This window comes from Manis pentadactyla, chromosome 6 (assembly GCF_030020395.1).
Source record: "Manis pentadactyla isolate mManPen7 chromosome 6, mManPen7.hap1, whole genome shotgun sequence".
Taxonomy (NCBI): domain Eukaryota; kingdom Metazoa; phylum Chordata; class Mammalia; order Pholidota; family Manidae; genus Manis; species Manis pentadactyla.
The window spans coordinates 108325292-108339038 of NC_080024.1; the positions used below are offsets into that span (position 1 = coordinate 108325292).

The window sequence follows — 13747 nt, forward strand, 5'->3', positions numbered from 1 at the left end:
ATTCATTTTTTCTTAACTGAATTCTCTCTTGACCTGCTCTTTAAATATTGTTGGTTTTCCCCAGATCTTACTCTTACCATCTTATTTCCCTAAACACTCCTGCTGAAGCAGCAGCAAAAATAATTGGGCCTCATGGGAACCTGAGTTTGAATGAGTGTGAAACCCACAGTAATTTCAATTAAGTTATTAAATGCCCCAAGTCTCATTTATCTCATCCTTTTTTATCAAAAACTGTATTTTATTGTCACATACTATTCCACTGTATACAAATAGTGTATATAAACATTTTATAATTATTGCATATTTAGATTATTTCCAGTGCCTAGAATGCATAGTTGCCAGGGATTTTCAGACCTTAACTATTCCTATAACCTTTCACTAATAAGGACTATGTGTCCCAAAAGTCACTATATGTCAATCATAGGGGGATGGTTCCCCTCCATTCTGTCCTTCACTTACCCGCCCCCACACACATGTGTGCACGTACACATGCAAACACACAAACACAGACATAAATAAACACACATGCATAGGCAAACAAATGCACACACACAAACTCTTACTGTCAGTTATTTCTGAGAGTTGGGCTGGAGGTGGAAAAATAGGGAAAACAGGGAGGGAGGGGGAAGGCAGCGTGATGTTGCCAGTGATGGGAACAAAGTCTGGCCTCCCCTGGAACAGGCTTCCTATGCAGAGAAGGCACAGCTGCCCACTTTCTGCTTTGTATGGGCCTTGTGCTTCTGAGCTGGGGGAATGCAGGGAAAAGAAGGAAATATGCCTCCATCTCCTTTAGGGCTGGCTGTTTGTTTGGTTTCCATGGGACACACACAGAGAATACTGCAAGTTAAGTCTCATAATCTAGTTCAGTTGACCTACTCCTAAAAGTTCCTCTGAGATTCTTGAAAATAGATTTACTCTGTGTGTGTGTGTTTCTCTTGTCCAGTTTGTCCATAGCTACTTTAGTGAGAAGTTGATAGAAGGAGCATCAAAGGCTGCCAGTTGGATCCAATCTTAAACCAGAAAATTTATAGTCAAGAATTGTCTTTAATAATCCATTGTTTGATGAGGTAATTAATTACTTAGGATTTATATTTCACTTTTAAAGTAATTAGAAAGTATTTTATCAGAAGAAAATCTTTTAAGACATTATAGCACCTCCATTCACAGAAGAGACTATTTGTGTGTGTGAACAGGCTTGTTGAATATTTGTGAATAGGCTCATCTTGGTCTCTGCAAAGAGTGAATAGTGGTAATGGGTATTTTTTCAGACTGACTAGTCAACTCAGTGATAGCATTAAATATGCACTATGCTCATTCAAATCCTCCTGGAGCTGAGATAGGTGGACATTAAAGGATTCATGAGGATCAAAGAAACAGATGTAATATTTGTTCCTACCTATTGGGGCAACAAACATGGAAATCGAAAAACTGAGAGGCTAAAGTGATAGAAATTAATTAATAATGTAAACAGTCATCTGAACAGTTCTGTTCAGGAAAATAAAATGACTAGGTATGGAAATGTTTAGCCTAAAGGGCAAATGTATTTGCTGCAAACATGCCATATTTCGAATTATTATCCCTAATATATAAAGTGTTCTTACAAATCAATAGGACAAAAGACAAACATCTAACAGACAAATGAACAATGAGCATGAACAAGCAATTCACAAATGAAAATATTAGAATTGCTTACAAAACTGAGAAAAGTAGTCTAATTCCATTACTAAATATGAAAACTTAAGTTAAAATAAATATTTTTTAAAGGTTAAAAGGATTTGTAAAACTGAATTCAATAAAGTAGGTGTATTTGAATAACATTTTGGGTTAAAATTTTGATAGTATTAATCATGATATGTATATATCCTGACAGCAATTCTACTTCTAGGAATTTATCTTAAAGTTCAACAAATGTTCAGTAGCATATATATAAAAGGTGTTCAATACATTGTTATGTATAATAGCAAAATTATTTGTAATTTTTTTTGTAATTAATAAGTATTTGCACTTTGCTCAGTTATGGAATGCCATATGGGCATTAAAATGATTACATGCCTATATTTATTTAGGGTGAAAAGAGTTATATCATATGTGAAGTAATTAACACGTGGTTCCAAGTAGGGTGACCCCATTTTATATATGCAGATATGGATGTGAGAGTCTTAGTGTGTGGGGATGTTCATGCAAAAACAAAAGCTTTTAAGTGTTTCATGTTCTGTGATGTTCTATGTTGGATCACAAAAAGGAAAAACATAAAGCTATTCATTTAGAAAAGCATACTCTTGAACATATGTTCTACATACAACATGTTGTTAGTGGGAGTGATAAATTCTGACTTTTTTATGAAGTAATAACCCTTAGATGATGGAAAATTAAGACATATTACAAAAATAATTGATAAAAGATAGGGGGGATGAAACCAAGGTATGCAGCTCCATGACAGTTATTGGATAATAAAGGGGTACCATCTAGACACTAATGATAAGAGCAGGGGATAATGGACATTGCAAAACAAAAGTATTAGGTAGAGGGGAAAGTGATGTTTTAAAAAAATAAGTAGGTCACTTAATAGGAAAATTGCTAATTAATGGGTGGTAAAGAATTTTTTTCCTTACCTCTTTTACATTTAACCCATTAATGACAAATCTCATCTGGGAATTAAGACTTGGAAAGTTTTGCAGATCTCACCATTTAACCCCAAAATGCTGAAATAACTCATTCACTGGGAAATTTGCATTACTTAAGTACATATCATACATTAGAGCAGCCATTTCTGGGGCATAATAGATATCAGCTACATTTCAACACAAGAGCATCTTAATATATGCAAAGCAAAATGTCACAATTGGTCAATTGAGAATATTGTTTTTTTCTTTTATCTTAACTCTTTGGTTGGATATGAAAAATTTTTCCACTCCAGAGTTAAAAATTATGTAATGAAGCTTCTTTCAGAAAACTTATAAGTGGTATTCATTGTCAACTTTTGTGCCGGGTCACATGTTCAACTGCCGGACAGCCCCTAACAATATATGAAACTACTTTCATTCTTATAGAAATTTGCTGGCAAAATCTACCACTTCCATGAATTACTAGTCTTTTTTCTGAATTATTTTGAAAAAAGCAGAGGTATAGTCCAAATTCAAGTGGCTCTGTATGTGTGAATCACGCATGGGGTAAAACTGTTCAATGACAAAAAAATCTATGCCTCATCTTGACCATCAGTTTTACCACTGCATTATGAAACCTGTAGGAAAAATTCATTTGTTTTGTTTTTGTATTAGAAATTGAGCAATAAGTTAACTGAAAGAATGATGATTAAAAGTAATGAGTGGGGAAACATGAGTATTAAGCAAATAACCAATTTACAATGTAAAGATAGATACTTTTGTGTTTTCAATAATATTTATGAAAAAAATGTAATCACAAACTGAAAAGGAACTGTGAAACCCCCTTAATGGTATTGGGAGGAAAAAGTAAGACCCAAGAGTGACTTGTCTAAAGAAGTACAGATGGCTGGAGGCAGAGCTGTTAGAACTCAGGTCTGGTTTCAAGCAGCAGACAAAGCCCTGTGGTTTTAAACAACTACTCCAGAGACACTGGAAGAAATAAAAAGCCACCAGCCCTGCTCCATCGTCTGCCGGTCACCTGTGCTGCAGAGCCTTCCGTCTGTGTATGTTTGTACAGATGGAGCTCCGGCCTGCATGCTGAGCACCCAACAAAGTCCACGTAGGAAAACCCATGGGTCCTGGATGAAAGGTGATGGGGGGAGGGGTTTGATGAGACACCTTCCACTGTGGGCGTCCCCATGGTTCGGAAATTAATAATCAGACAGGCAAAACTTTGTGGAATTAAAAATAACAATTTTGAATTCTATATTATAGCCATATCAGGGTGAGAGACAAATTGATCGGAAGGGGAATAAGTAAAGGAAAATGCAGAAGGAGGGAAAGACAAGACTCAGGCCCTACGCCAGTCAGGGAATGAGTGAAGACGTTAAGGACCTGGGTGTGGCATCCGGATCTCTCTACTGCGCAGTTCTCTCTCCTGAGAAGGGGATGTGATACTCAGGGAGGACTGGGGAGGACGAAGCGGGCTAATGTACATGAAGTTAGCTCCTAAGTAAGGTCGTAAGTGTAAGCTGTTTTTACTGTTATATTCATTTCGGGAAGAATATCCGCTCTCTTGATTTAAACTGATTTCAAAAGTTAGAATTTATTTGACGTATTTTCATTCTCACCTAAAATTTGGATGCTCAAGGCATTGTTAAAATCTTATTTCCATTGTTCCCATTTAGTGCTCTTTGAGATAGAGACATCAGACACGGACTATTTTTCTCCTTGATCGCTGAGTGGCAGGGAAGGCAAGCGCATCAGGAGTTGCTGGGAACGGAGACAGGGCTGCCATCGGGATACCCTCCTCCTCTCTCCCGGTTACCCTCGCTCAGGGGCCCTGCTTTCCTTTTGCATAGCCTTTCTCCACATGGTGGGGAACATAGCGACCTCCTCAGCCGGGCTAACAGGATCCCGGTTCCCTGACAGCCCAGGAGAGAGGACCCCCTTACCGGTGTGGTCAAGCGGCCCAGGAAAGGTCGGGTTTGGGCCTGACCCAGCCAGTCCTTGCCCATGCTCAGGGAGCCGGCTGCTGGGAGGACTGGCAAGGCCTCCCTGCCTCGGGGTCCAGGTCGGAAGAGGGAACGTGACTGGGCGCCGCAGCACAAGCAACTCACCAGCTGGGGGAACGTAGTTCCAAGAAAAAGGAAATTTCCGTACTTACTTCTTTCATGGAAAGAAGGGAACTTGGAACCTGCAGAGGCCAGTAGGAAAATGGGGTGGAAGAAGGAGGGAGAGAGAGAATGGGGGAGTGAGCACGGAGAGGGAGCTTTGTTCATTTTGTGGCGCAGCAGCTGTTGATTGATTGGAGGAGGAAAGGCCCTCGCTGGGGCGCCCCTCCCTCGGAGTGTCCGCACTGAAGGACGGTGAAGAGTGTTTGTCACTTGTGGACACACAGCATGAGGCTCTAGAACCGCTCTGCAGCCTGAAGGACATTTAGCACGGCTTTGTTTCCAGCTTCTCGAGTCTAATCCTGCACTCCCGCCTTCAGTCTGTTGTTGGGACGCTGGTGCTATCAAGGGCATTTTTAAAAATGAAGCATCAGAATTCGTTATTTCTAACTACTTAGTTTAAGATTAGAAGGGAAAAATCCCTCCATGAGTTGTATCCATTTCTTTATGCCATATGTTCCTCTTTCAGTTGTCCTTGCTGTCCTTTGCTTTTACATGTTTAGAATGTAACATGTTTTAGACTTCTCCATATTATAAATCTCATTTAAAAAGTGTTGAATCAAGGAAGTCTGCCAGGTACTTTTGTTTTCTCTACTTTTCTCTTTCTGTTGGATTGCTCTGGCAAAGGGGAACAATATTACCTTACCATGTAAAACATGGTTAATGGCTTTAAAAGAATTCCCCAGCAACTGAATAATGGGCTGCCAAAAATATTCTTGGTGCCAAAGGATCTGGACATGTCTGTCCCATTTATTGTGTGTTTCTCATTGCTTTATGACTAAGTGCTCACAAAAGACATAAAAACCGAAGCCCCCATGGTATGTGGTGTTTGAGGGCAGAAACCATAGTTTAATATATTCAGTCTTACACCTAACATATTAAGATGGTTTGTAGAGTATCAACTGCAAACAATGATGAATGCTTATGGTATGTTAGATGCTCAAGTTATTAACTAAATTGATTTCTAATACAAGGAAGCTGTTGCACCATCTCTATTGTGCTTAGCTGAGTGATTGATTAATGTTTATTCTAAGGAATACTGTGAGTTTTGCCCCAAAACCTTTCAACTTGTTCCACCTGTAAAGTTTACTTTTCTCAGAAATATGAAAATGGAACCTATTTCTTCCTTAAAGTTCCATAGTTTAAAAGCTCTATAGTACAGAATAGCAATGTCATTTCTTTTTATTTCGCCTTGATAATAAATTGAGTCTATTAGGAAGAAGGGTTTTCTTAAAATGTTATTTTAAAAATCAATTTAGGACACAGAGGATCAGGGAAAATATGGAAATGTAGAAAATTTAGAAGATGCTTTGTTTCTCACTGCGAGCAAGAAAAGTCAAGACTAGCATCTACCCGTTCTCCCTCCCCTTCCCTGGAACTTTCCCGCCTAGTTTGGGTTCAGATTGTCTGATCCACCCTTGGCCTGGACTCTTCCTCTCTCCCACTTCGTAGTTTGGGTCAGGCAGCAGCCAGCTGTCCTTGAATACAATGTGGTTCCTGACTCAGACTTTGTGTTCTTTGCCAGTGACTTAATTTCTAGTATCTCAAGGGCAGGGTAATTGTCTTCCATGAACTCCTGAGATAGGGATTCTTAATTGTTCTGCATGTGACTCACAGGACACATGACATTCAGTGGGGCCCACTCCCCTGGACTAGGGGCCATGAGAAATTCCCAGGCTAGTTAACTAAAATTCCATGTCTTTTACTCCTACTCAACAAAGCATATTGGAATTCAGTTGGATAAAAGTGACTTCATCCAAGGAGATAAGCCTGACTCTGCCTTTACTTTGTGTTTGTGTGTGTGTCATTCCTATCCAAAATTTAGTCCTTTATTATTTATAACAATTATTTTAAATGTTCCATCATAGCCAAGTAGTGTGAACCCAAGTCCAACAATGAAACACCATGTTCATGCTCTCTTGGGAGCTCAGTCCTCAGAGAGGACCTGGGGAAACCCTGTATATAATCTCATGCCTTTCCAGAAAGTCCCATCTTATGCCAGGAAACACTGACTGTGGCCACCTGAAGATAAAACATTTGGGGCAGAATTCTCAAGAAAGAAGCACAAGCACCTAGTTTATTACAACTTGAGGAAAAGAAACATGATAGCTTTTCAGCTTCTTCTAAAGATTCAACAGGCCATTTCCTGTTTGTAGAACTACCTTGTAAAGGATGGTGGTAATCGTATTCTGTGATAATCAAGCAACTAGTGCACAGCACAACTCATGAATTTAGGGCGAGGTGGGTGTTCACTTATAAGAATTACTGAAATCAAAGTATTTTCACCACTGAGTGAGCATTAGGCAAATGTAAAACTATGAGTTAGCACAATCCTTTTATTCTTTAATGCAGAATTTTTATTAAAATTGTCTTTGATAAAATCTGGCACATTTCTTTATATCAAGAACTCAGAAGATTATTATGCTTGTAATGTAGAGAAGAATTATTGCCTGGAAAAATTAGAGAAAATCTTTTTTATACTCAGCTTCTTTTGTGGATTTGAATATACTACTCTTCAAATCATGTCACTGGAAACAGCAATTTTGCATTCAGGAGACTTCTGGTTAAAATGTTGAGCTTAAAATATATTAATCTTGTGCTTTAACATTTGTGACATAAAGACATGGTGTGTAATGAATTGGAACTTCAGAGGGCCTCCCAGCTTTCCATATGCTATGTGAAATTAAAAGTTGAACTTAAGAGCGTATACTTATAATATACTGTGTGATTCTTTTTGACCCAAGACTTTTACTTATATTATTGTGAACTGGACACCTTCAGACTTTAGGGAATGATTTAGTGAACTATTGCATTACCAGAGAAAAGTGTGATGAAGGTTTGCCATGTAGCAGGGGTCATGTGCTCAGCCCCTCATGTGGAATGTTCTCCAAAAAGCCATTTGGGGACCAATGTGATGCATTTGAAGGGAAACAGTTATCCCACTTGAATGTAAAACCAAATATCCATCAGGGTATGCAAAACCAGGACAAAACTATCTGAATACTTGATACGCACTAACTGTGCTTCTTCCTTCTGTTACAGGTTCAACATGGGAAAAGACATTTCGGCAGATTGGCTTTGAAAGGTAAGCAGAGTTTAGCATATCTCCTCTTTTAGCTACTAATGGTCTGTTTTATTCTGAGTAATTTATTGGTTATAAGTCAGTGGTCTTGCCACCACTACTTCAGTAACTGTGTGACGTTGAGTAAGTCATCATTTGGCCCCCGGGAGACTCAATTTCTTTGAAAAGTAGACCTGTGCTTTATAAAGTCCTTACCTGCATGCAGTATGGAAATGAAGATTAAGGGGAGGAATTTGTGTAAAAATGCTTCTTAAACTCTGAAACCACATCAAAGGTAAGTTGTATAATTAGAGAAATGCAGGAAATAATTTGCTGTCTTGTATTTCTATCACCTCCTCTGTTCAGTTCTACAGTTGTAGTTCAGAGAAATTTATATTGATATATATTCTCCATATAACTTCTCAATAATTAACATTGTTAGATCTTACTAGTTCTCAGTGAAATCTGAGATCATGTCACTCTTAGTTAAATGCATTTCTACACCAACTGACTGTAACATTAGAAAATGTAGAAGCAGGGTCAATAAAGTTACTGCCCCACCTGCCCTTGGAATTGAATGGCAACATATTGGACAAATCTCTCCCAGTGGCAGTTACAGTTAGTATCTTGTATTGAACTTGGAATGTCAATGCAGCTATTGAAAGAAAGAAAAATAATTTTAATTTTTTTTTACTCTAAAAGATTCTGAGTGGTTTTTTTCATCATATTGAAAATGTGTTTTTATGTATATTGATTGATCAAGCTGACAAAGTGCTTCGAGCATATAAAAGAAATAACAAAAATCTTTAAAATGTATTATTTCTTCAGTAAATAGCTCAACACCAGGCTGACTGCGATAGCATTTCCTGTATCATTTTTTATTTGATTCAAAGATTTGTTTATTTCTCTTCACACACTTCTAGTCAATCAGCACCATCTGTCTGGGTTACACAGTTAAGTTCTCATAGGTAGTTCTTGAGGTTTTTGGAAGATGTTGGCTTGGTATGGGCAGATCTCACAGGCCAACTTAACTAATGGAAAATCATGTGCACCTTCATTTTCTGTAAAATCTTTTCCCAAAACATCTTTCCCTTGATTCTTCTTTCATATTATGAAAAATGTCAAACATAACTGAATGGTAGAGAGTAGCACATTGAATATCATGTATCCATTACACAGCTTCTGTGAGACTTTGCCATATGTGTGTTTTTTTTTTTTGGTGAAGGTTAGAGGGGAGCTGAAATATTGTAAGAAAATCCCAGACATCATGTCATTTTTGTCCTTAGATATACATCTCTGAAAAGAAAATAGGTGTTTTCTTCCAGAATCATAATGCCACTCATATCAAATATAACTTAACAGTAAGTCCTGATCATCATTTAATACCCAATGTTTGAATTTCCTTATCATCTAAATAATGCCATTTTACAAATAATGGTTTGGACAATGTACTACTGAAGCCCTTTGCTATTATTACGTCTTAAGCCTCTTTATTTAGACATGTCCTCCCCAGTTTTCTCCCAGCTTCTATTTGTTTTTCTTTTCATCATTGACTTCTCAAGAAACCAGGTCAGTTGTCTTGTAGAATGCCTCGCATTCTAGATTTGTCTCTTTGTAGTATTGTTTTTCTGTCCCCTTATTTCATGTGTGAAACTATTCCCTTTCAGTCATTGGGAACAACTTCATGTTGACTTCTTATTTTTTTGACACAGGCCCCACTGGTCTTACAGTTTCCATGTATCGAGCACTACTAGATGTTATCAAGCCCACCCAGTATTCCAGACCTGGGGTCAGCCATTCATCTAAGGAACCCTATTTTCTTTGTGGAGAATGGTATTTTGATGCCACAATCTAAATACTAGGGGTGTCCATCAATTCTGTAGTGGCATTGTTTCTGGGTCATTTCAATAGCTGGACTTAGGAATTATCTATTTTAAGAAAAATGTGTACTGAATTCATAGATATTATTTGCCAGTCAAATGTGGTCATACAGAGTTTTTAACTTCTCTGACATTATATTTGTAATTTATTTTCCTTTTTACTGAAAATCTTGGTTTTTAACAAAACTTGTTTAATTTTAATGATGTATATTATTTTCAAATAACACTAATACTAACATTACCACTAACAGTAAGATTACTGTTAGTAATCCATTCAGTAATGGAATTTTAAAAATTTATATTCTTTCTTGATTTTATAGTCCATTAGGGTTGTACAATCAAAAAACTGAAAACCAACATTGCTTAATTGTTTTTCTCTCTATGTGGTCATATCCTAGATTTTATACATAATTTGGTTCATTTGTTTCAGAATATTTTTAATTTCAATGGATGCTTTCTTTTTTATTTAATTTTATTTTTGAATATGTAACATTTCTATGTCTGAAAGTCCATATTCTATGACAAAGTGTTTTCAGGAAAAAGTTACCTTCATTCCCTTCCCTTGGTCCCCTGCCTTCTTTCTTCTACAGTCACCATGTTAATTAGCCTTTGGCTGAACCTTTCAATGTTTTTCTAATATTCAAGCTAACTCTTCTCTATATCTGTATCCTTGACCTGTTCTTGCATGAAGAGTAGTATATTATATATACCATTCCGTACTTGGATTTTTTTCATTGACAGTGTATCATGGGGATCATTCCACATCAGTGCATATAGATTCACTCTATTAACCTGTAGATGGCATTCCTTAGTGTGGATGAGCTAACAGAAACAAAGAGATTGGTCATATTGCAGATCTTATCCAGTTTCAAGCTTTGCCAATAATTCCCAAGGTACAAGACCAGTGGATATTGCTAATACAGGGAGAAATCCAGGAAATTGCACATGACTCCCCCGCTCTATTCTTTTTGGTCCAGAGTGATAGATGAGGTTTCTAATGAGATTTTCAGGTCCCTCAGACAGCAGGGAACATTTAATTTTGCAACATCCCTAATTTTATGCCTAAGAAATTTGAATAGCTCATGTGACATTCTGTAGGGAATCATGCCTCATAAATCTATGGAGTGAAATTTGTTTACCATGACATCCTAAACCAGGGATTTCCTGCTCAAAGCATCCCATTGATGAGGACTCTCTCCCTAGCAAAACAATTCACTAATCTGTTTACCCAGTGATCTAGTTAATACGTTTGCAGGTCACTTGCCTTCTTCCCTCAATCCCAGTATCTCTTCAGTAATCAGAGGAAAATAAAGCGCAGGCCACTTGCTTCAACTCCTTCTGCCCCAGTACCCTATGGGTGGACTATTTCCGGTCTTTTGCTATTGCAAAAAATAAAATAAAATGTTACAATGAATAACCTGCACACACTTGTATTTTTTGTCAGATATATTAGAGATAAAGTCCCAAGGTCAATCAAAGAGTAAGTTCATATGGAATTTTGCATGAAAGTGATTATTTCCCTAGAGCCTCACCAACAGAATGTGTTATCAAACTCCAGGTTGTTTCAGATTCACATCTATCTTCGGTCATTTCTCCACAGAGTAAACAACAGGTTGAGATTCTTTGCTGCCTCCTAAGTGAAGCACTTTAGGCAAGGGCTTCTTCTAAGAAGACTGAGTATTCATTGATCAACAGGGTCTGGCAATTGAAAGATTTTCCTTCTAGCTTGCATGACCTTAACCTCTTGCTTACATGAATAATGACAACAAAAGCAGCTGCCATGTGCCAAGTATTGTGGTAAATAATTTCTAGTTCATACAGCAACCCCAGAGACCATAGATTTGCAAACTTTTGCTATAACACACAGATGGTAAACATTTTTTAATTTTTATATCTCATACAATCGCGATGCAACTTCTCGGTCCTGCCATGATATCAGAAAGCAGCCATAGACAATGAGTGTGGCTGTATTCCAATAAAACTTTATTTAGAAAACCAGGCAACTGGCAGGACTTGGCTACTGGCCATCATTTATTGACCCTCCCACTGTAGATTATGGTTGCCCTCTCACAGGGAAAGAGATTCAAAGAAACCTATCAATATATTCATATTCACTCATATGGACTTGCTTTTAATTCCAGATTTGCCTGGTTCCAAAGACTAAAATATTTATACTCAACCACACTGAATTCTTGAGTTATAGGTTTCTTCTGTTTTGTGTTGTTTTATTTTCCTATCCCTGTGGCTTTGAGGACACTGTCTCAAATCACAAGTCTTATTCCTGTCCTCATTTTGTGAATACTTTGAATAAAGCCAGAAAATTTAAATTCCATGTTACAATGCCTCCCTATAAGTGTTTACTTCCAAAGAGATGTATAAATCTCAACATTGTTATGGAATATTTCAAGGGATATGCTTCATCTTTAGATATGCTTATTTTTAGATGTTATCTTAAAATGTCATACTGTGTTGTCCCATGTTTCCTCATTTAAAGGTGAAGAGTAGTCTCTGCATTGCATCAGGGGGGGGTCTTAAAATACAGAACAGATATTGATCTTTGGGGTTGCAAAGACCGTGTCAAGTGGTGCTGTTAAATATGGCTCTGCTTTTTTTCTTCAGTTTAACTTCTTTCTCTTAAAGGGAATTATAATTATATCTTAAATGAAGCTATCTTGTTCTTTAGGGCAATTATAAGAGCTATTGATCCTTTCATCACTATGTCCTTTGAAGTTTGCCCATCAGTCCTGTTTGCTAGCAGATTATTTTAAAGTGGTCACCTCTAGAGGAAAATAACTATACCTGAGTCAGCTGAAGTTTCAAAACCTCCCAGAATAGGAAAGCAAAGCTGTCCTCTGTTGTACAGTCTGTTACTGAAAGGAAGACCTAGGGATCCTCCCTGCCTGTCCTCTTTGCAAAACACTGGCCTAGTGAGATGTGTTCAGCCATTTCCTTTCTGGAATCTGTGTGATAGTTTCAGAATAAATACACATTGTTATACTTTATGTAGCTGAATTCTTGAAAGGAGAGCTTGGAGAATGTACTCTGGGTCTTCCGTGTTTCCACTTGGAAGTGACATTCGTCACCAGCTCACAGTGTACGACTGAGAGGAAGTCACCTTGCTAATTTAGGGGGAAGGAGAGGTATTACTCTGCTATGTATGTATACAGGAAAGGAATGAGAAGTGGAAATACCACAAGGCACTACTAATATCACAATAATCTCTGAGCAAGGTCTGAACATGTTTTCTCTTTCCACAACTGCACTTTTCATCTGGGAAAAAAATATTTCAGCAAGTAAATAGATTTGTGCATAGTAACCTGCCAACAGAAATCAAAGTTCCTGCTTCCTGGGAAATCTTTTTGCTGCCTATTTAAAAATAACAATATTTTACTGATCTTTCACCCCACTTTTTCTTAAAAAACAGAGAAGTTATTCTTAATAAATTTTTGTAATCACCGCAGTGCCTCAGATTACATTATTAGTAGCAGTATTGATGTGACTTTAGTTGACAGTCTACTTGGATTGTGGAATGAACTATCTTTCCCTTTCAAAGAATATTTTAAAATATAGATCACCCTGAAAACAGCCTGCTATGATGAAGCACAGATATTGCCTAGACTCTTTTCTCCAATGTAGACATAATTCAAAAGACATGGCTTTGCCTTTGGGGTCCCTGTAGCCTCCACAACCTGTCTGTCATCGTGCTCTGCCCTTATCTATTCTCTGGGGTGCTCCTACCCACCCTTCAAGTTATCCACCCTTCCTGATGGCTTACTCGGAGGACCCCTACTTCTTCTCCTAACACTATTCACATTAATTTACCAAGACATATAAATACCCCAACATTTGTATGAAATGTGGAACTATTGTTTAAAATAGTTTATATTGTATGAAAGATGAACAAATTGTATTGAAGCTTTTTTCCCGCCTTTCTCCTTCTTTGGACCATGAAGTTCGCGAGCGCGTGAAGGATAATACTGTCTTGACACCTCAGGGCCCAGGCATTGCCTCCCATGTGCGAGCTGTTGA

General features: G+C 37.7%; 1 protein-coding gene across 2 annotated transcripts in view; it reads left to right on the forward strand.

The window, feature by feature from the left end:
* The window catches only part of PIEZO2 (piezo type mechanosensitive ion channel component 2), a 455534-nt gene that overhangs the window by 212851 nt on the left and 228936 nt on the right, over positions 1–13747 (forward strand). For both annotated transcript variants that reach the window (XM_036880702.2, XM_036880703.2), the window contains exon 4: positions 7820–7862. In XM_036880702.2, the coding sequence (XP_036736597.1) occupies positions 7820–7862 (43 nt within the window). The remainder of the gene's footprint in view (positions 1–7819; positions 7863–13747) is intronic.